The sequence below is a fragment of the Phyllobates terribilis genome, unplaced genomic scaffold (genome assembly GCF_046119375.1).
Source record: "Phyllobates terribilis strain yellow unplaced genomic scaffold, ASM4611937v1 Scaffold_11__3_contigs__length_659146591, whole genome shotgun sequence".
NCBI classification, from domain to species: domain Eukaryota; kingdom Metazoa; phylum Chordata; class Amphibia; order Anura; family Dendrobatidae; genus Phyllobates; species Phyllobates terribilis.
The window spans coordinates 344,374,543-344,398,125 of NW_027362771.1; the positions used below are offsets into that span (position 1 = coordinate 344,374,543).

General features: G+C 40.3%; 1 protein-coding gene across 2 annotated transcripts in view; it reads left to right on the forward strand.

The window, feature by feature from the left end:
- CSNK1G1 (casein kinase 1 gamma 1) overlaps positions 1 to 20,239 on the forward strand; it is a 92,577-nt gene extending 72,338 nt beyond the window's left edge. The window contains exons 7-13 of one of the 2 annotated variants that reach the window (XM_073652836.1): positions 5,354 to 5,439; positions 7,713 to 7,797; positions 9,551 to 9,699; positions 10,575 to 10,682; positions 14,144 to 14,254; positions 15,565 to 15,671; positions 18,234 to 20,239. In XM_073652836.1, the coding sequence (XP_073508937.1) occupies positions 5,354 to 5,439; positions 7,713 to 7,797; positions 9,551 to 9,699; positions 10,575 to 10,682; positions 14,144 to 14,254; positions 15,565 to 15,671; positions 18,234 to 18,291 (704 nt within the window). In that variant the 3' untranslated portion in view covers positions 18,292 to 20,239. The remainder of the gene's footprint in view (positions 1 to 5,353; positions 5,440 to 7,712; positions 7,798 to 9,550; positions 9,700 to 10,574; positions 10,683 to 14,143; positions 14,255 to 15,564; positions 15,672 to 18,233) is intronic. The other variant, XM_073652837.1, reaches the window with a different exon arrangement.
- Positions 20,240 to 23,583: the final 3,344 nt, after the last annotated feature.

Here is a 23,583-nt window from a genome sequence, read left to right on the forward strand (position 1 = left end):
TAAATTTAATGACATTGGCATCCCCCTGGTGCATAGTGTTTACATGATTAGCTATTGGGGTATCTTTCTTGTTTTTTATATCACGTAAGTGTTCTAATATCCTTTTCTTAAACTCCCTTCGTGTCTTCCCAATATATTCCAATTTACATATACATGTCGCTTTGTATATCACTCCCTTCGATCGACAATTTATGAGTTCCCTAATCTTGAACTCCCTCCCCTTGACAAAGCTCCTGAAAGTATTACCCTGGGTCATGGCAGAACATGCCTTGCAGTTATTACACCGATAGCAGCCAGAAACCCCTCGATCCAACCATGTGGGACTACGCTTAGACAAAAAATGACTATGGACGAGACGATCCCTAAGGGACCTCCCTCTACGATAGGTAATTTGTGGTTGTGAGGCCAATTTATCTCCAACGTCCTCATCCATACGAAGGATACCCCAATGTTTCTTAAAAATCTGTTTGACCTGTTGAGATTTATTACAGAATCGTGTTATGAATCTAATTGTAGACTCTTCTTGATGTTTGGCTTTTGGAACCAATAGCTCACTTCTCTCTCTCACCAAAGACTCTCTATAGGCCTGATTCAGAACCTTTTTGGGGTATCCTCTATCTAGAAATCTGTTTCTCAAGTCCCAAGCTTGTCTTTCATAGTCATTAACATCAGAGCAATTCCTCCTGAGCCTTAAAAATTGACCCTTTGGGATACCTCTCTTGAGTGGGACTGGATGATTGCTTTCCCATCTCAGGAGGGTATTAGTTGCTGTTGGTTTTCTAAAGGTTTCTGTCCTTAATTCGCCATTAGCCTCTCTGTGAACCAATACATCTAAAAGGCCAATTTTGTTCTATTCACTTCCGATGTAAATAGTAGACCAATCGGGTTGTCATTAAGTCTTGCGACGAATTCACGGAAACTATCCGGTGTTCCGTTCCATATCACAAAAACATCGTCAATAAATCGCAGCCACATGACAACCCCGTTGGCTAGGTCACACTCATTAAAAACCATGGTTTCTTCCCACCAGCCCAGGAGCAAATTAGCATAAGAGGGAGCACATGGGCTCCCCATTGCTGTGCCCCTGAGCTGGTGGAAATATTCCCCATCGAACGTGAAGACGTTGTTATTGAGACAAAATTCAAGGAGTTTCAAGGTGAACTCCTTATGTATAGTGAATTGTCTACCCCTTGATCTTAGGTAGTAGTCAACGGCTCTTAAACCAAATTCATGGGGGATCGAGGAGTATAAGGCTTCTACATCCACACTCCCCAAAATCATGTCTTGCTCTAATACAACAAAGTCCATAAAAGGTCTGGAACCACTAAAAGCAAGACCCATTGTGTCTGGAATTAACAGCCTCACACATAAGGCAGGCACATATATTGATAAAATTCTGAGACCATTTGTGATAGCTTTAAATTCGTATGTGCGTGACACAGCGGACCTCTTGAGGAAACTCGAGGGTGTTGTATTAGAGCAAGACATGATTTTGGGGAGTGTGGATGTAGAAGCCTTATACTCCTCGATCCCCCATGAATTTGGTTTAAGAGCCGTTGACTACTACCTAAGATCAAGGGGTAGACAATTCACTATACATAATGAGTTCACCTTGAAACTCCTTGAATTTTGTCTCAATAACAACGTCTTCACGTTCGATGGGGAATATTTCCACCAGCTCAGGGGCACAGCAATGGGGAGCCCATGTGCTCCCTCTTATGCTAATTTGCTCCTGGGCTGGTGGGAAGAAACCATGGTTTTTAATGAGTGTGACCTAGCCAACGGGGTTGTCATGTGGCTGCGATTTATTGACGATGTTTTTGTGATATGGAACGGAACACCGGATAGTTTCCGTGAATTCGTCGCAAGACTTAATGACAACCCGATTGGTCTACTATTTACATCGGAAGTGAATAGAACAAAATTGGCCTTTTTAGATGTATTGGTTCACAGAGAGGCTAATGGCGAATTAAGGACAGAAACCTTTAGAAAACCAACAGCAACTAATACCCTCCTGAGATGGGAAAGCAATCATCCAGTCCCACTCAAGAGAGGTATCCCAAAGGGTCAATTTTTAAGGCTCAGGAGGAATTGCTCTGATGTTAATGACTATGAAAGACAAGCTTGGGACTTGAGAAACAGATTTCTAGATAGAGGATACCCCAAAAAGGTTCTGAATCAGGCCTATAGAGAGTCTTTGGTGAGAGAGAGAAGTGAGCTATTGGTTCCAAAAGCCAAACATCAAGAAGAGTCTACAATTAGATTCATAACACGATTCTGTAATAAATCTCAACAGGTCAAACAGATTTTTAAGAAACATTGGGGTATCCTTCGTATGGATGAGGACGTTGGAGATAAATTGGCCTCACAACCACAAATTACCTATCGTAGAGGGAGGTCCCTTAGGGATCGTCTCGTCCATAGTCATTTTATGTCTGAGCGTAGTCCCACATGGTTGGATCGAGGGGTTTCTGGCTGCTATCGGTGTAATAACTGCAAGGCATGTTCTGCCATGACCCAGGGTAATACTTTCAGGAGCTTTGTCAAGGGGAGGGAGTTCAAGATTAGGGAACTCATAAATTGTCGATCGAAGGGAGTGATATACAAAGCGACTTGTATATGTAAATTGGAATATATTGGGAAGACACGAAGGGAGTTTAAGAAAAGGATATTAGAACACTTACGTGATATAAAAAACAAGAAAGATACCCCAATAGCTAATCATGTAAACACTATGCACCAGGGGGATGCCAATGTCATTAAATTTATGGGCATTGAAAAGGTGACACCTTCGATAAGAGGAGGAAACTGGGATTTACGCATTTTACAAAAGGAAACTCGTTGGATCTTTACCCTGGGCACCACTACCCCACTTGGTATGAATGAGATTCTTTCCTTTGCCCCATTCCTTCCAGAATAGGGACAGAATAGGGTTAAGTAGATAGGGAAAGCCACCGTAGAGTGGGGGCGCCATTTGCGCAGGATTTGTAGGGTGCCAACCTCCACGTAGGTAGGGTAAGCAGATTAGTTATTACTATAGTTGTTTCATTAGGGCCTCCCCCCCCCCTTTTTCTTCTGTTTCTCTTGAGAGGTCCGCTGTGGCTTTGGTGATTGATTAATATATTATTCTTTGAAACTATTTGTCCCACGGGAACCCCCATGTAACATACCGAAGCATTGCACTTATATGGTCTTTTCTATCTCGATAAAAACCTTTTTAATCCATGATCTATTTGTATAAATTTATGGAGAGAACTGTACGTGTTTACTTAGACAATTAGGCAGTTTTTCTGGTGACTAACAGATAGAGCCTTCTTACACATTATTATTATTTGGGGTATTTGTTTTGATAGAGATGTGGACAACGGAGGGTGGCCTTTTCCCGCTGTTGAAAATCCTTTATCCCACTTAATATGATTGCTGGATCGCATGGGGGAGGAACCTGTGGGTTCCAGCATGGCGTGAGGCGGCACCACATATTGGTAAGGTGATGCGTGTTTCCTAGCAGCACGCTTGCGTTCCATATCCCCGGGGTATTCTGGGACCGGAAGTGCGTTCCATGCCCATGGTAACGCGTGATGTTTACTTCCGGCAGTGTGGTATTCTGGGACCGGAAACACGTCGCGGTCAGCGCGGTAATTATGAAGGAGCGCGGCTTAACGCACGCATATAAAGCAGGGCATAATGTGTACCCACTTGAGGCATTAGGATATGATTAAGGAACCAATGCAGGAATGAGGAATGATATACCCTTAATGAAGAGGAACTATATACCCCTGATGAAGGATTGAAACGCGTCGGGATGTTCCGTGGACAAACTGATCACCTATAATGTAAAGGGGGAGCAGACATAAAAAGACCCTGGGTGAGATGTTTCCATGTTCTATGAGGATTTAAATGCCTGGATGGTAATAGAAGGCTCCTCATAGCTCTATTTGATTGTATACTTATTTACCATTTAATAATGGCTGGTTTTGTCTATGGGTATACACAGATATAGGTATAATCACCGTCTATATTGCTATATGGGCATTTGGTGAGATATACCTTGTTTTTTTGCGTATCTGTGGGGTTCTCTTTTTGGACTTCATAGCTTGAATACCTTCATTATTCTTACTTATGCTGGACCTAATAGGGCCTGATATTCTGTCCAGCTATATCGTAGATATTTATATCTTTTTACTTATGATACACCATATGGGCATCATGTTATAAATTTCTTTTTAGACTTTTCATTAATAAAAGTTATATTTTATGTACTTATTTGCTATATCTAGTTGATATCTTCATAATAAGTCTTTTGGTCTTTGCTGGATTATACAAAAACCAGTCCAGCAGCTTCTTTAAATGCAAAAGTTTTCATAAAATCACATTGACACCACAGAGTTTATGCCGAGTGGGATCATGGCCTCAAAGTCCTGGATTGTGTTATCAATGGAGTTGTTGTAGTTCTATGTAAAAAATTATCCATGGAAGGAACGGAAACTACTGGTGATGAGCCTTTACCTCTGTCACTGAGAAAAGCAAAGGAGTTCTCTGCTGCAAGGACTGTGCCAAACAGCATCCTGTATCTAAGCTTCCCGATCCATTGTGTCTGGCTTTTCGGGGAGGGCATAGCTGCTGTCCCATATGGGATTTTAGGTTCGGAGTAGTGGCAGTCACGTGGCTTCTTGTCTCTCCTCTGCAGTCTTTGAAGTTCTATGACTGCTGTTAATAAGCATGTGTTTGCCATTGATTACAGTGTGAGGCTTTGATTGGCTGTTGGCTATAGAGATTGCATTGTTAAACCTCTTATTATTCTCTGTTGCTAGCTGTTTGACACACTCTGTAGAGGAACATTGCATAATGGCATGATTTCTATGGCAACTCCAGTGTAAAATGTTATTATATCAATGCTATTCCAATGCTCGGCTTTCTTCTCACCTCCACTCCTTCACCGCCTCAATGGAAACATTTGCATTTCCATAGATCTATCTATAAAGTGGGTCTCTATTGCACATGTTGGCCTTATATTCATGAATGCATTTAAAGCAGAGACATTATCATGTAATAACTCAGCACTACTGGCAGGATATATTACACTTTTCCACATGTTGGTTAGTAGGAAGGAAGTGTTTTATCGGCTTTGTAGAAATCTCCACATCTGCGTAACTTTACTCCATAAATTATGGCTTTTTTTATTGTTATTGATCTTGTGTACTAAAACAGGAGGGTCGTATAGATGTTCTGATAGGATGTTGAATAGTTTATGAATACTGTCGAGGAGCCCGGCTTTATTTTATGTACGGTGCAGTTAACGTCAATTATTTATTTATTTATTTTTACTAACTTTAATTTTCTTTTACCTGCTAAGAGCAAAGTCGAAGAGATGACCTGGAGGCGTTGGGACATATGTTTATGTATTTTTTACGGGGAAGCCTTCCATGGCAAGGCCTAAAGGTAAGACGCTCTTTTTAAACACCTATAGTTTTATTAAAATGCTTTGAGAAATTGTTTGGAAAATCCACAGCAGATTCATCATGTGTGGATATTCACTATGTGTAAAATCTGCAGCAAGTCGTGTGGATTTTGCTGCCGAATTACTGTGGTGGATATAAACCAAATCTGCAGTGGATGAAATTTAGTAAAATCTCCCCCTCAATGGTGATCATTTAGTACAGTGGATCTGTAAAAGTAAAAAATAAATAATCCAGTAACCCCATCCAGGCCCATAGCTAGTTAATGTAGAGAAATGATACCTTATGCAGTGGTTTGCCACCTGTGTAATGTGCTGGACTGCAGATCTCGTTGCCTGCATGACATTTTTGTAAAATTCAAATGGAACTTTAAGGCCACGTTCACACGTTCAATATTTGGTCAGTACTTTTACATCAGTATGTGCAAGCCAAAACCAGGAGGGGAACAATCAAAGGAAAAGTATAATAGAAACACATCACCACTTCTGTATTTAGCATCCACTCCTGGTTTTGGCTTACAAATACTGAGGCAAAATACTGACCAAATACTGAACGTGTGAACATGGCCTCAAGGGAACCTGTCGCGCCCAGAAACTCTGTTAATCATGTGCCAGGGAGTGATTACAGACGAAACTCATGGGGTATTGAACGGTCACTGTAGTCGCTTTCAGCGCCGTCCTGATGGCTGGAAGCGAGCAGCTGCAGGGAGGATGCAAGTTAATTTTCCACCTGTGGCCGCTGCTCTAATCATTTTAATACTATCTACCTGCAGATTAACCCTATATATGCAGATGGGTTTCTGGACATGACAGAGTTCCTTTTAGTAAATAAGGTTTGTGTCCCTGTCACAAAATGTTTCTCTAGAAGTTTGTGGCCAAATATTTTAACACCACATAATTGCATAATATTTCTTTATGGTTCATGGTTCATGGTCTTTGTTTTTCTATTATTCGAGAGACTCAATCACCAGTTTTATGTTGCCCATCTGAGACCAGTACAAAGTAGGAGCAGGAACGCTTAACATGCTTCTTTATGTAGTTTCAATAAAACAATGTTCTATCTTCTGCAGCTCTGCTAGTCCTCTCAATAAGGGCTTCCTGCTATGTAGTCTTCATTATTCATGATCTCAGGCTATCCCCCCTCAATCACTCTGGTGGCTTTCTGCCTGCACAGTGTAGGAAGAAAGCTGTCAATTATTATTCAACTGTCTGACCACACCCACATTAGGTAAAGTACTAGCTGAGCTGCAGAAGATACAGTAGTGATTTTATCAAAACTACAGCAGAAGTGACAAGCACTGAATTCAGGGTCTCTGTCCATATTTTATGCTGTGCCCAGACTGGCAAGCATAAATGTGGTGCCAGATTCCCTTTAATTTATCTGTGATTGATGATTGAAAATCTAGAAACAACTCTTGGCCTTCTCCAGTCTTTGATGACCTCTAACGTGTTTTCACTCAACAGGTGCTATAGCATGATAACATTATGAATGTGGCAGGTTCTACATGTTTAAATGTCAGCTTATGGCAACACTCCAGATTCTATTCATGTATTCAGAGGCGACCGGAATTGTTCCCTGTGTTCTTAGAAATGTTGTAGAGTCACAGCTTAAAATAAAGAGTCACCTTACTTGTAAGTCAGAAAAGATGAATATTTTGGTAGTATGTATTTTTTTTTAGCATTTTTTTTTGATACTCTAGACCTCATAATATATATATATTTACAGAGTAGTTATTTATCAGGGAACCTCTCGGCACGTTTTTTTCATATCGAAATAGTGCTTGGGTTGGTATTTTATTTTTTAGAGTCTATGTGCTTTTCATGAGAAATCTAGAATAAAAGCCATTTGTAAATCATGCTGGGAGTACACTGGGAAAATGGGGTTGGTGTCCATGCACTTGGAAGAAGCAGTCCAAATGCAGTCTGATTGGCATGTGGATTCTACACTAGATTTCTCATGACTTGAACATCGGATCTCCACAAAATGAAAATGATGGAGAAGTGCCTACATGACACGGGTTCCTGTTAATGTGCATTATTTGAGTAGTGGTCATTATATTTAAAAAATTTATATATATTTTTTTAATTTATAGGGTTATTATTGAGCAGATTCTTCTTTTTTATGGTTTTTCCAAATAACAGAACTGAATTTAGCCAGACCTGAACCAAATTGGCTATGCATCTGAACTTGTTTTTTCTTGGATATAACACATTTTTTTCATTCATTACATTATATGTTGCCCTTTAATACTTGCAGGCGGATACGCTTAAGGAGCGCTACCAGAAGATTGGCGACACAAAACGTAACACTCCCGTAGAAGTCCTCTGTGAGAATTTCCCAGGTAAGAACATAACGTCCCTATAACACATGCTGAGTAATGCAACTTTTTGGAACAGATTAAGGCAATGACCTCAAATCAGAGCATTCATATTTATTTTTTACTGCAGCTGTTATTAATAATTTACAAGACCATTTATAGTTTCTGATGTTAAGAAATGCAATGTATCCAAGAAAACAGATGCTATACTGATGGTTCCGTATGAGATCTGTGTTTTTTTTTTTTTCTGCACACCCATAAACTTCAATGGGCGAGTATGATCCAACATACAGAACAAACTAGTGCAAGCTGCTATTTTTTTTTCCACATGCAGATTTGGCCAGTGTGGGGGGGTGGGGAGAGTTCATCCGAACACCCCAATTAAATAACATTGGTCCTAGTGCTGTTTTTTTTTCCTCCATGGACAGCACTTGAACTGAAAATACACTTGTGTGAACAACCCTCAAAGTGAATTCTGCAAATGAACATGCATATGTTCGGGGCTGTAGTTTCAGTATAATCCTTGGAAGCATTGTTTAAGTGAAACTTAAAAAAAAAAAAAAAAAAAAGTTATGAACTGATCTCACAGATTATGGGGACTGCTGGATAATCAGAGAAACATTTATGAGGTCAGAATTCTTTGACTGATGGCATGTATGTATGGATAATGGCTCACATTCTCCTGCCTCCATGGATATACCATGCATATTAAAGGGAACCTGTAACGTCCTAGTCATGGGAGGGCGCAGCATTCACTCACTGCTGGTGCCTCCCATGTATTTGAATCCGGCTCCCGGCGAACGCTGATATTGTGGTTCGCAGGCGCACTTGTATATGTCCAGCCGCCTGCGCAGTGAGGCTGTGATTACCAGCTTCCTGCGCATGCGCTATGAGGCGCTATGTTCCCGGCGCATGCGCAGTGAAGCTGGTAATCACAGCCTCACTGTGCAGGCGGCCGGACATATACAAGTGCGCCTGCGCCCCACAATATCAGCGTTCGCCGGGAGCCGGATTCAAATACATGGGAGGCACCAGCAGTGAGTGAATGCTGCCCCCTCCCATGACTGAATATGACAAGCACGCCCCTATGACTGAAAACGCATGTAGGATCAAAGTATATTAAACGTTCTAAAATCATTAGAGCTGCAACAATTTTCATGAAAACAGCTTGTTAGTGATGCACATTGCATCACTAACAATGCTATGGGGGCCTTCTAGAGGGCAGCTAGGACGTGACAGGTTCCCTTTAAAGAAGCACTCCCGTGAAGATTTTGTGTGTGTGTGTGTGTGTGTGTGTGTGTGTGTGTGTGTGTGTGTGTGTGTGTGTGTGTGTGCGCGCGCGCTAATATACTCACTTTTCCATCATATTCTTCAGTATCTAGCCCCATTCCGCTCCTCTTCTCAGTGACTTCGCTGCACTTCACGGTCTGTGCCCTATGTGTGAGCCGGAAGTTTTTTACAATGGAAGCCTGTGGAGCTTCATTCTGATGCTTTATAGATTTGCATTGTAAAAGTCCCTTCCGGGTCACACAGAGTAACCTGAAGAGCGGTGACATCACTGAGAAGAGGACTGGAGCGGTGCTGGATGCCAGAGTAGACGTCGGTAGGTGCCAATGTTAACACTCTGATAGTACACTACATCTGCACATACACCTGTTTTGTGGAGAAAAAAGAAAGTACATAGGAGGGCTTCTATAATGGCTCTGTTAGCGCTGAAGACCACATTTTGTTCCTTTTTGGAGCTTACACATTGTAATTGTTTTTTTTCTCTCTTCAGAGGAGATGGCAACTTACTTAAGATACGTGAGAAGATTGGATTTCTTTGAGAAGCCAGATTATGATTACTTGCGGACAATATTTTCCGAGCTATTTGAACGGAAAGGATACACTTTTGACTATGTTTACGACTGGGTTGGCAGGCCAATTGTAAGTAACTGTTCTCCTTTCATCATTTCACATAGCTGAGAACTCACAAAACCTGCCTGATTCTTGCCACAGATGAAGAGGTGTCTAAAAGTGTTCATGGTTGACCTCCCGTTTAGCCAACGCCTATCTCCTGACTCCCCCACACACTAACACTACACTTTGCCAACCGTTTTTGCGTCTTCACTGCAGAGAGTAGATTTCTTTATAAATAATATTTCTTTGTAGTGAAGCAGTAGATATAATGGATATCAACAACTTTCGGATAAGGGGTAGTTCAGTAGAATGTTACACTAGAATGTGTATGTTTATTCTTCATTTGTGTGGCTCTGTCACAATAATCTGTTTCCTTTGGAGATTTTCTCCTTAATACCACATCTGATTGATCATGCCACGTTTTATTACTGTCCAATTGTTTATAAATCCGACTGAAAAATTAATGTAATTAAAGGGAACCTGTCGTCTGAGTCATGCTGCCCAATCCGCTGGTGTCCGGCACTGCCTTTGGCTTCTCCCCGCACTGGGAGATTGACAGCTCTCTCCTATGTGCATGCATAGGGAGAAACCTGTCATTCATCTGGAGCGGAGTTGGGAGAAGCTGGACTAGTCTAGTCTCTGGCTATAGTTCCTGCCAGATCGTTAAACTACATTTTCTCTGAAACACTGGAGCATTTTAGAGATGTATACTGGGCTGCAATCATGCATCCGGGCTTTGGTCCATGCTGCCTGTGATTTAGGCAACATGAATCAGACGACAGGTTCCCTTTTAATTACATTTAGCTCTGCAGAGTTCATGAATTACTCTGTTTTTTTATTAGTAAGTCTACCACACTATTCTATTTAAGGCAAGGTAGTAATCAGTATTTTTCCTACCACAGCCTACTCCTGTGGGATCCATCCATGTAGATTCTGGAACCTCTGCGATAACAAGGGACAGCCATGCTCATCGGGAGCGGCCGTCACAGACCCAACCCCTGAGGAATCAGGTGAGCTTCTTTATTTTTGGACTAAGGGATTTATTTTAGCCACATGTACCTTTTTGACTATAGCAAAAGATTCTGATGTTTTGTCACAAGTTAACCCTTTTAATTTATTACAATTTTATATTAAGATATTGCATTTGATCAGCTATTATTTCTATCCTTGGGTATATTCCTTGTATTAAATTCTAGAGTCATTCTGCCCTTTTATTTTTCCTTCTGTATTTCCTAAACTCCATACGCATCAGTCCAATGGTCATATGATATACATTACAGGCTTACTGTCAGAAGTGAAAGGCCATAAATTAAAGCCTTGTTGTCCTATTCTGCATATTTTAGTGAATACTATGTCAGTTTTTTACATCGTATGAGTCATTTTAATGTATTTTTTATTTATGTATTTATCAGACTAATATGTATTTTTCAACCATGTGGAAGTTAAAAAATAAATAATACAGTAGTGCCATCTAGTGACCAAATAATAAAAGTGATATACGAGTAGTCAGTCAGAAAATACAGAAAAGAGTAGTGCATGCTTTTTTTCCCCCTTCTTTATATGGATACTTGTATGAACAGCCCTATTTAATGACATTGGCCAGTCTGCAGTCCGACTTTTTACTTTGACAGCACACGTCCATATATTACGCTCTTCTGAACAAGCCCTAAGCTGCAAGTTATTAAAATGTTGCATATTCTTCCTGTGAAAATACCTATCACACCTCTGGGGAATATTATTAATTCACTCGAAGATTTGATTGCCATTATACCAATTTATGAAAACCTAGTTTTGGTCTATTTAACGCGACGGTAGTTATCGGGAGACTTGCCTGTAAGGTAACTCTAAATATGAAAGCTATGTAATGGGAAACCAGGCAGGCCAAGCTGAATTGCTTTAGCTAAGCACAACCTCTTCCTATGAGATTTTATGTTCTCCTTCATTTTTATTATAGATCCTCCTTCAGTAAAATTGTTCTCAAAATCACTGGTTTCATAGTATCTTATTTTCCTTTTAATTTATCCCATCCCTTTATCCAAATCCCCTTCACTAATTTCTATAATGTGCCTGTCGTGAGTGCAGAGCATCTCCGCAAATGTTCTTGCCATTTCAGAAAGCAGCTTCTCAGGTCACATCCTAAGTGATGAGACTGGGGGAAGTGAGTGGAGCTAGACTTGTCTGCAGGGGGCATTGCCATGTTCCTGCTCTTTAACAATTCAGTTAGACAAAATGATCCTAATAAAAAAAAATTGTGATTTATTTGCGACTCTTGATTTCTTTGAATGGATTTCCACATAAAATCTAACCAACATGGTATTTTCTCAAACTTCCTGGATAAAATAACATTAAAGGGGTATTCCCATCTCCGAGATTCTATCGCAATATGTCGTAGGTGTAATAATAATATTAGCAAATACCTACAATTAGACATGTAGTATAGTATTTTTGATTCTTTATGCCACATATCTCATGTGCAGGCAATACAGGACCTTAGGTATCCATGGTTACGACCACTAGCAGCTAGCTAAATAACTCACTTTATCAGTGGACGTAACTATGGATACCTAAGGTCCTGCAATGCCTGCACATGAGGAAAGAGACATAGCGAATCAAAAATACTATACTACATTTCTAATTGTAGGTATTTGCTAATATTATTATCACACCTACTACATATTGGGATAGGATCTTGGAGATGGGAATACCCCTTTAAGTCAACCGCCTCTTAAAAACAGCGTCTGAGTAGGGGATCCCAATCTTTTCTCGTATTTCCTTATAGAGCACATGGACAGGGGTTATCTTGATGAGAGGTTCTCCACTGCTAAAACTCAAATTGGCGTAATACTAGTAAATGCTAAGGGGAGTGGGGGTTAAAGTATTTCAAGTCATCCTTGCTTCAGGGAAGTAGCGTGTCGTAAGTCACTATGCCATTCCCCATTTGTATTCTCAAGATAATTCCAATTTTTTTTTTTTTTGTTTCTTGAAGAAACTGTATTAAAGGTGTTCTCACTGCAGACATTCCCTTTTAATATGGATGCATCCATTGTGATCTGCCTCATAAAACTCCTGGCAAACTGCTGTTTTTGCATCACGGACCATTTCCTCTACAATAATTACTAGAGATATTTTAGTATTAGATGTAGTGACCATGGAAGGCATCGGTCTAGCAGGAAGTGACCCGCTGCTTGTTAGCACCTCTTGTGCTCAGAGAGGCCTCCTTTGTCTGTGTCATTTATATGCCCTAAAGCCCTAGTTATAAATTGATACTTTCTCTGTTGGCCTTGTTACCTTTTCATTCTTGATCCAACATTAAAGAAGCACTCCTCCCCTCAAAGTTTTTATCATCTTAATATATTGCAATCATCATATTATGTAGCACTGTGTACTTACAATTGCTCATTTTTCCTTTCTACTTAGTTAATTCATCTCCTTTCTCTACTCTTTCTAAAAACAGGAAGTCTCTCTTCCCTGCAAAGATCATCCCCCCCCCTTCAACTCCTGACCCAAATGCTCCCCTGATCCACCCTTCTATCAGGGACTTTTGCATTGACTCATGAGTCATGCAGGGAAAATTCAACCTCCTGTTTCTACATTTAGCTTAGAACGATTCAATTAGTCGGTGTTTAATCACATGATGTCATAGACTTAATGGAAAAGAGAAAGATTAGCTGAGTAGAAGGGAAAATGGGCAATTGTAGGTACCATGCTATATAAAACGATGACTGCAATATATTAAAGAGGATAATATCTTTGATGGGAACGCTTCTTTAATAGACTACATTGCTAAGAAATGGTAAGAATGCAGTGATGGACTGCTGGATACTGTGACCCACTAAAACAACTAGACCTACCGAAACTCAACGGTTCATGACATGCTGAAAGGAAAAATTGAGGAATTAATTTAACACCTAAAATAACTTAACCTGTAATTACTATAATACAGTGTGACATCTCTGAAGTGCCCTGTCTTAGTACTGATGCTGACAGGTCAATTATTTTAGCTTTTAGGAATTGGTGCTTTCTTACTAATGCAGAATTGTCTTACTTTTGGACTGATGCCTTGGAGTTCTGTAAAACAAATGCATCTCTCTGTTTTACGTAAAATTTATATTTCGCTTGGACTGCATTGCCAGCCCTCTCGTAAGAAAAAGGGCAAGCTGGCATAGATGGAGCTGGGCAACACTGGTGCAGACATAGCAACCAAACCCTTTTTTTCATACAATCTGCTTGCTGTGTAGGCAACACGTTGTCTTCTCTAGTTCTTATACTTGAGACCACTTGCATTTTTCAGTACAGAGATGTGCTGAGTATTGTGCTCTGCTTGCAGCACGCGACCATAGCTTGGCTTTCTACTCACCTTCACTAACACAGTGATCTGTTTCCATTGCTTTGGCCTGGCTGATCTCCTTCTCCCCAAATACCCCTCTCCTCCACACCTCGCAATCGCATGCTTCCTAACGCCTCTGCGCAGACGGGCGCTCCAGACCGCCGAGGAGCCTGGGAGTTACAGGCCAGCCGACAGGCTCATCACGCTTACCTGGCACCTCACCTGGCATCAGACCGGCATGGGGGATCTGTGCAGGTATTAGAGCATGTTGGGCTAATGTTTATTAGGCATGTGAAGAATGATTGAGAACATGTTTAGTGCACAGATGTCATGAATGTCATAATTTTCTCAGCTTTTAGATCATAAATTCTTATGAGCCCTCCCAATTCTTAACTTTTAGCAAACATTGGCCCATGTTTGTCAAGTGTTGTAACGATAATGACTACATTCTTCACTGACATTACCATCCACACTGGCTAAACTTATGCCATTGTCTTCTAGCCAGTGTCTGTGCGGGGTGGAGATGGGACTTTAAGTCTCAATTCATAAGTGTGTCTGTCATGGCCCAGCAGTAAACCACGCCTAATTTTTACTCCACTTTTACAGTTCGGTGCAGATAGCGCTAAAGTCTGCTACTAATACTTATTAAATATGAAATGGCAGATTAGAACATTTTGGAGTAAAATGCACCCAAATAGTCGCATTTCTAATTGTAAACATGCATCGCTTTTATTATAAATTGTCCCTTCCAGCCATTTAGATGGAAGTTCCTTATGTTTCAGTATACCTGGTAGAGAGGATGGCAAAGTTTAATCTGTTCCCATCACACAAGTGGATAGCATATTGCAAGGATGCGCCCTCTGTGTGATTGGTAAGGGTTCTGGCAGTACTGAATGTGCCACAGCCTTGCTTTAACACGGTGTGCCCCTTTACAGCAGCCATCCTCGCCACCTTCTGTGCAGAAAACTGCACTGTAGCTCCTGTCAAGTAAATGGGGTCATTCGGCAGAGCTCCCAATTATTAGGGGAAATTGGAAAGGGACACGGTTCTGTAGTCAGACCTCCACCCATCACTGTATGTCAGGAGAATAACCCTTTAAGGCCATATTCAGACATGATGGTGGAAAACTCAATTCACATGTAGAAGAAAAATTTGGCTCAGATTTTAGGGCATTCTGTAGATTTGCCTAATATATCACAGATTTTTGCATCAATTTTCGCACTTTTGATTTAGGAAATCTGCTGCATGTGAATTTAGTCCTTAAAATACTAAGCTGGGCATCACAAACCAGCACAATCCTCTATTTGATGATGATAATTAAATTTTGCTCAGTTTTTTCATAATTTCACCTGTATAAAAGTTGCCCATCGAGCTGGATTTACTCATAGTAGTGTATTTAGACTGACTTGATTTGGCTTTTCCATGACTGATCCATAGACTGCTGTATGTTAGTGCTCCATATATTGGTAGTCCAGAAACTTCTCTGGGAATGTGTGTACTCTGTCCTAGTTTCTAGTTCATTATTACTAATATACATACATTTTTTAAATCTATTTCTGCCATAGGTGATGAGTTCAACAAATGGGCAGCTGAATGCTGATGACCAAACGGGTGGTCACTCCAATGCACCAATCACAGCGCAGGCCGACGTGGATGTTGTTGAAGAAGCTAAGTATGTGCCCGACCTTTGTGCCCATCCACGATCCTACCCCAGCACGTATACCCATTTAATCCGTTGTCATGTGCCTCATCTACTTTCTTGTCCTCCATATTGTGCCTTTTTGTCAGTACTGCCGCCACAGCACAAATCACTGCCTAAACTGCAGCCACCCCTGCATGCAGTCAGTCTCCAGAGAACGATAAGTAACCACTGTCCATGCCCCGCGCTACATTCTGTCTCCTTTTCTGCTTTAAGATCATTGAGTGTTAAGAACTGATCTGCCGATTTCTGGGTTGTGGACTTTTTGTAGAGCAGATGTATGTTACAAGTATATTGACAACACAGATTAATAGAAGTATAGATATTTCTCCATCATACTTGTTTGCTCTGCTTAACATTACTCACCCGCATGTCTGCTGTTATTTGCATTCACATTTTAAAAAAATTATATCTAGCAAATTATCTCAATGTAAAAGGTAAATAAAGGAACTCTCCCGTCTCTTAAGTGTTTATCAAAATCTTAAAGTAGTAAACAATATGTAACAGAGTAATAATCCGCTTACTTTCTTCACCTTTCCCATGCCAGCACTAGCTGGTCTCTATCGTGGCCTCCACTGGTTGACTGGAGTGATCACATATTCAATCTCCAACAACAGTGATGTCCGCTGCAGACAAATTGACGGGCTGCAGTGGTCATATATTCTGGTGAAACATCATCCTTGGAGGCCAGGATACAGGGACCGGGTGGTCCAAGGAAAGTGTGGCCTGAGTCAGTAAGGGGATTTTATTACTCAGTTTAATCTTTTTGTAAAGTATTTCAGGTGACTGAGCAAACCCCTTAACAAAATATATGTGCATTTATAGTTTCTGCTTTCTATCTGTCAGCAATAAAGTACTAGGGGCAAATTTAAACTAGAATGCAAAAAGCTTTTGCTGAGACACATCGATATCGTTAGCATTTTGATGATGCGTTTCTTTGCGTAAAACCATATCTTAAAGTCAGTTTTACAATTAGATATGGTTTTGTCAGTATCGTGTATTTTACTTAAAAAAAATAAAATAAATAAATATGGAAACCCAATGCTAATCATCAATTTCCAAAGTTTGTCATCACCTCTTTTGACCTTAATGTAATATTCCCATTCTTTCGACCTGCCGTGCATGTTGTCTGCATGGCTGCATTCCCCCATCCTCTCCCTAGTGTCTCTTGGGTGTATTAATATTTCTCTCTTTCTTTCTCTGTCTTTTAACACACTGTAGCTGCGTGAAAATGCTCAACTTGTGGTGAGTCTCTCTCTTTGAGGAGCGCACACCATGGAGAGGACCCCCATTTTAAGAGTTGCCCTATGGGATTAGCTTGTACCCCTCTTTAATAACCTGCAGAATAGACTGCTTAACCCATGGTTATAAAATCCCTTTGGAAATATTGTATTAAGAAGGAAGTGGGACAGTCCAAATTTTGCACTATAATACACAGCAATATCTCTACACTTGTCTAGTAGAAATCTCCTTAGGAACGCTTCTTCATAATTATCCCCCATTGTAAACATCATGAGTTACCCGACAAATGACCAAAACTATTGTACATCGGGTGATTTCTTTTCTTTTTTTGCATACATGAAAATAGTTATTGACAGCACAATGTCCCATGTAAACAGGAGATGCGCTGCCGATAATGTATATGGCAACATCAGTGCTCGTCTGTGTAAAAAGGCAAGTAAATGAGTGCCTCTTGGTGCCGTAAATAGGCCATTAGAAAATGAAAGACGTTATCTGTTTGGGTGCCATGCTCCGCATTGATACTCTTGTCTTGGTTTTTATGCTTGGTGGCACTGCTGGTAGTGGTGGTGCCAGTTATTGTTCTGTAAGCACCTTACATTTGAGTTGGCTACGACTATTGTCCCTTGAGAAGAAAAACATCAGGCTTGTTGAAATAAAGGATGCCTGAACATCTGCTGTTGGGGAGAACCAAGACTCCCAAATACACATTAGATGGTCAACTAGTCCCAATAAAATTGTTGAGTTTGGCAGACATTTGTCTAGTGTGTGTGGCCACCATGAGGTGCATCCAGGGGTTTTGGTAATGGATTTTTCAAGTAACAGGGATGCCAATTTTCTCCTATCAGAAGTATTTACCTGGTCACTCGGATCCTATCCTTTCACCCAAACTCCCACTTTGTCTGGCTAAGTTGTTGTCCACTTCTTATCACCTTGTATATTGTCTGCATGCTACACACCAGTGTGTTTTTTGCTCCTCGTCATTCCTCAGATGTCTGTAACCCCCCATGGTGCATTCAGCCTCCACTTACCTTTTGGTTTAGACTTCTAGTCAGTTTAAGGGACAAGCACCTTTGCAATGATACTAATAAAGAAACATTTTAATGCCAATATTTCTCCTACAAAACTGTCTGGCCCTTCTGCAGAAAACCCCTGGTGTTTTGTACACAGCCTTTTATTTTAGCATCCCCCAAAGTGTAGTTATTAAGCAGCATTTAGTGCACACATCTTTAGCAAAGAATAGTGATCACAATATAACTGACCTCTCTTCTTTTTCTCCTCCCTTTTTTTTGGCAGGTGCTGCTGTTTTTTTAAAAGAAAAAGGAAGAACCACTCTCAGAGACACCACAAGTGAACTCCATAATCCACTGGGGAGAAAATAATCAGATTAGCGTCTACAGTGTCGCTGTGTCAATGACTCTAGGGCATTGGGAGTGAGGAAGTAGGTTCTCTATGGTGTAAATCTTCAGGGGGATATCACCAGAAATTGAATGTCATCGGCTATAATGTAAGGCCGGCCCAGAAGTGGTTCCTGAGTCCAGGTGCAATAATGCCGATCCTTCATAGCTAAGAGCCCCAAGACAAAGGGCCATGCCGACGGCTCAGAACAGGGACTGCCAGGGGACCACTCTTCCTCTTCCAGTTCATTTGTATTGACTGCATAGGTTACTGCACTCCCTCATTGCTTGAATGCAACAAAGTCCTAACCACCAACAACCCATGTCACCACTCAATAGCCATGGTTGGGGGTTGCATCTCACAGCTCCTTACATTTCCCTCATCCAAGTATTTTGGACTGGAGGGAATAGAAACTTGACTACATTTTATTTAGAAAAAAAAATTATCCCGATCCTTCTTTTTTGTTCCCCTTCTACGCTCCTCTTTTTTTTTAATCTCCTTAGAAATAAAGTATAGACGATTTAAAGCATTCCACAGTAGATGGGCCGCTTCCTGCATGGGTAAATGCCTCACGGAGTCTGTGTTGCACTACTGGCTTTAAACTAAATATACCTTTTTTTTCTTTTTTATTGATATGACGTGTACATTCTCTTGCTCTGATGCACGTTCACCTCAGAGCGAGGCTTGGGCTCAGGTTTTAGAATGATGAAGCCTTGTCTCCCTGCTTAGCTTTATGTAAACAGCAGACCACAACTGATTAAACTGAGGATAAGTATTTAGCGTTGCTGCTTCAGGGGAAATAAATTCAGAACGGAACTGATAAATGGACTAAATACTATGGGAATACCTCTCTATGCTTGAATTCTTACTGTAGACCACCTTGCAATGTTATACTTTTATTAGAAACCATCAAGAATCCATCAGTTTATTTTAGCATGGTATTTTAGACTTTACCTTTCCTACAAAACAATACTTTTATGTTTTTGATTTTCAATTACTGTGGCGGGTAACCAATGTTCTCCTGTGTTCTAGCATACACTGAGTTTGGCTGCAAAAAAATAACTGTGAATTCATTATTTTTTTTTGTACAAGTATTTAATCTTTATCATGGCTGGTTCTAGATTTTATATATGGACAAGGTTTCATTTGTCAGTCCAAATGTTTTTTTTTTTTTTTGCGAAATCAAGAAATCTAGAACTTTGTATCAATGCAATGAGAAAGCAAGCTTCAATATGGCCATACACGATATTGCAGTAAGCCAACCATGCACAAGTCAGACATGCCACAGTGACTGGTTTCATCCCAACGTCAGCCAATATGATTTCTGCATCCTATTTCTGTTGTCTCACCCCCCACCCTTACTTAGATCCAGTAATGAATCATTTCTTTTCTGATTTTGAGATTGTGAGTTATTGCTAATTCAGCGTTCTATAATTTCTACTACAGTTTTTTCCGGTTATTGGTGAGCCTTTGATTGCCAGAAGTGATGTTTTCTCATGCACTGATGAGACTGGGATACCTGCTGGTATAGAAACCAAGGTTTCCCTATTGCTCCAGTGCCTTTTATTTGATTCTGATCAATCTTTATTTCAAGCTTCCAGACACTGAAAACCATTGCCACAAGGAAATGCCTCGTGTAGATGTTTAGTTTTTTTTTTTGGAGGTAAACAAGGACTTAAGTTATTCCTCCTTCCGTTTCTTACACTTGTCCACGTGGATGGATGAATCCCTTCCCCTCAGGAAACTTCAACATTATCCCTTCATTGTACAAAGATCACTTTTTTTTGTATTTTTAAAGGTATATTTAATTTAGAGTATTGCATTGCACTGTAGCTAAAGGGGGATTTTTTTAAGCTGTTTTGTGTTTCTTTTAAGAACTTTAATAAATGTTTGTCTGTTAAATGTTTCTGCCTGAGATGTGAGTTTTCTAAACTGGAGGGGTATGGGTTCAGGGCACTGGATGAAATCCTTTTGTCATGACTGTAATTAGGCCAGCAATACTTACAATGACCGCATTAAAAAAATGTTTTTCTGGAGATATATTTAATATACATAGTAATAAAGTATGCTGGGAAAAATTCTACATTTTTACTCTTTGGTTAAAATTGTGCTCTCTGTTCCCTATTATTTGCTTGGTAATCAGCTTGGGTGTTTTTCAGAGAAGAAAAGCTGCTAATAAAATTTAAACCATAGAACACAAACCTCATTCCAGATGACCGTGCTCACAAATGTCCAAGATAGAACGCTATAGCTGAGCAAATAAATTTGAGTGCAGTTGAATTATACTAGAATTTTGAAAAAATCTGGATCCACCAAAATGCAGATTTTTTATTTTCTTTGTACAATTGCGGCCGTCCGCTGCCACGTTTCTGAACCATAAAAGGCCATAAAAAATCCTTATGGTCTCCTCACTACTCGTTTCCCTTGGCCCTTTCACATCTTCAGATTGCTGTCGACATTTGTGAAATCCCCAGGCCTCTCACACTAGGTGGGGGCTTTTGGGTGTCATCTGCATGGAAGGGTTCTACACATGTGCCTGCAAAGGTCATTGCCCACTATGAGACGTCAGGACTATGACCTTGTGGGTGCATGTGCAGAACCCTGCTGGGCCTAGTGGGAATGGCCCTGGAATTTCAGCGCTGCCGACAGCTATCCGTAGGAGTGGAGGTGCCAGACAGGTAAGTGGTGAAGGTTTTTCTCATTTTTTACATATTACTTTTATTATGCTCTGGAGTCTGGAAAGATGCCAGGACATAATAAAGATTTTTGGATATTCTCTGCAAATTTATTTTCCAGGTGAATTTGAATTTTGCTTGATACGCTCCTCTCCAGAGAACCTTTTATACTACCGGTGGTTTAGGACATTTGACACATTTTTTTGTTAAAAGTTTTATTTGTATAAATTGAAAAGTTTGAAGATTTGTCCCCGAAACCCATAGTTGAGAGAGGATTAGAGTGGTACTCCATTCTGACACATTGATGGCATATCCACAGGCTAGACTGTAAATATTGAGAAGTTCAGCGCTTGAAAGAGGTGACTCGGTGAAGAGATGGCTATAGATGCTAGCAGCTTTCTCTGTTAGGACATGTTCAGTATTTGATCAGTGTTTTACCTCAGTATGTGTAACCCAAAATCAGGAGTGGAACAATCCGAGGAAAAGTATAATAGAAACACCTCACCACTTCTGGTGGGCTTATAGTACATGAGAGTTATGAAATTAGCTGAATGGTTCACAACTTCCAGAACCTATGTGCATTTGGAGCTCCTGATATGACCCTCATTCTACTGACAGATTGGAGTCGCAGAACTGGAACCTCTGCTTTACTGAGTGGTCCAATTTGACACCGCATTAAGAGAAAAAAAAACTGTGTACCCCAATTACAGATGGTGCGTTGTCCAGTTTGTCTTGTTGAAACGGACTAGTCCTCTTACAACAACAAAGGGACAGTGACATAAACGCATTTGAAGTATTCTTCTATCATCAGTGTTATGCAGATGTGTTTAGGAAAGACTAAGTCCTTCTCTTCTGAGCAATTCACATGTAATACTTACCATACACTTGTAATATATAAATATGTAAATCCATTTTAAAAGGAGAATTACTTCTAGTACAATATTTGACTTACATTAGCTGTGTTACACTGATTTGTTAATTTGATCCTTAGCAATCCCTGGTTATTTTTAATTCACTAATTTGAAATGCTTGGGTATTTGTTGTATATTCATTTATTTATCCTATTAAGAATTTAATGTGTAAATAATATAACATTCACGCAGCAACAGAACATTCTAAAGTCCTTACTTGTAGTCTGTTAGATCAGTTCCTCTCCAATCAGTTTTCATAGTGTTTGATCACAATGGTATAACACAAAGCCAGTTGGTTAATGTAGTGAACTTTAAGTCAATCATTATATATGCAAGTCATGGTTAAAGGCATTCTCTGGGAATAGAAAAAATAATGGACGTTATAAATTACTAAATACCTTTTTTAGGCCGCCTTCACACAGCCATGCGTGAAAAAATGGTACCGGTGTCCGTTTTTACCATCAGTGTGTCAGTGTTTTTCCTGTATGGATAAAGGAACAAATTACCAAGCTTCTCCTATACTTTGCAATGTTTAACATTGACAGCACACAGATGCTATTCGTGTGCTATATGTGTTTTTCACAGACCAAAAGACTTGTATTGGCCCTTGTCACCTGTGCTGCTGGAAAAAATATCTGACGTGTGCATAGCACCATAAGTTATAAAGGGTATGTGTGGCATCCATGAAAGAAAACTGATACCACACATACTGGAAACATGGACATGTGAAGCAGGCTTTAAATAGTAAATCACACTTGTGATCACTATAGAATTAAAATGGCCATTGCCTTGATACACTGACAAAAACCTGTCCTACAATGTTAATAAGACAGGTGCCTTTTAACATGAGCAGGAAGGAATCTCCTCCTATTCATGTATTGAAATATGTACTCTGATATTCTGATCTAATACTGGAGATACCAGTGTGCTGTGGTAAGAAGAGGCTGCTCACACTGCAGTCTACCATGTATTTCTGATCTTCTACTGGAGATACCAGTGTGTTGAGATAAGAAGAGGCTGTTCACACTGCTGTCCACGTTGTCTGTCTGATCTAATACTGGATATACCAGAGGTGCTGAGGTAAGAGGCTGCTCACACTGCTGTCCACCCTGTCTTTCTGATCTTACCTTAGCTCCCCTGGTATCTCCATTGTTAGATCAGCAAGGTATGGTGGTAGGCAATGTGAGCAGTTTCATAGATTGTAACCTTGCGAGTAGGGCCCTCACTCCTCTTGGTATCTGTTGAATTAAGTGTTATTCTGTAATGTCTTTGTCTGTACAAGTCCCCTCTGAAATGTAAATTGCTGCGGAATACGTTGACACTATTGGAACAGATTGTTTTACCTCAGCACCTTTATTTTTTTTTTCCAGTGAAAAACCTTTTAGTGAACAGTATGAGCAGCTTTTTTGTGTGATCTAAAACTGGAGATACCAGGAGTGCTGAGGTAAGAAGAGGTTGCTCATACTGCTGACCACCCAATCTATCTGAATGCTAGTGGCTACTTGTCACGCAAGGTGTGGGAAAGACTAAGTGCAACACTAAGGGATAAGGGGAAGGAAGCCCAGACACTAGGAAAGAGGGAAGTGGAGACCTCCTAGGCTGATCTGATATCAACCTGTCTCTCCTATCGTCCCTATATTGGTTCCTCACCAATCGCCGCAC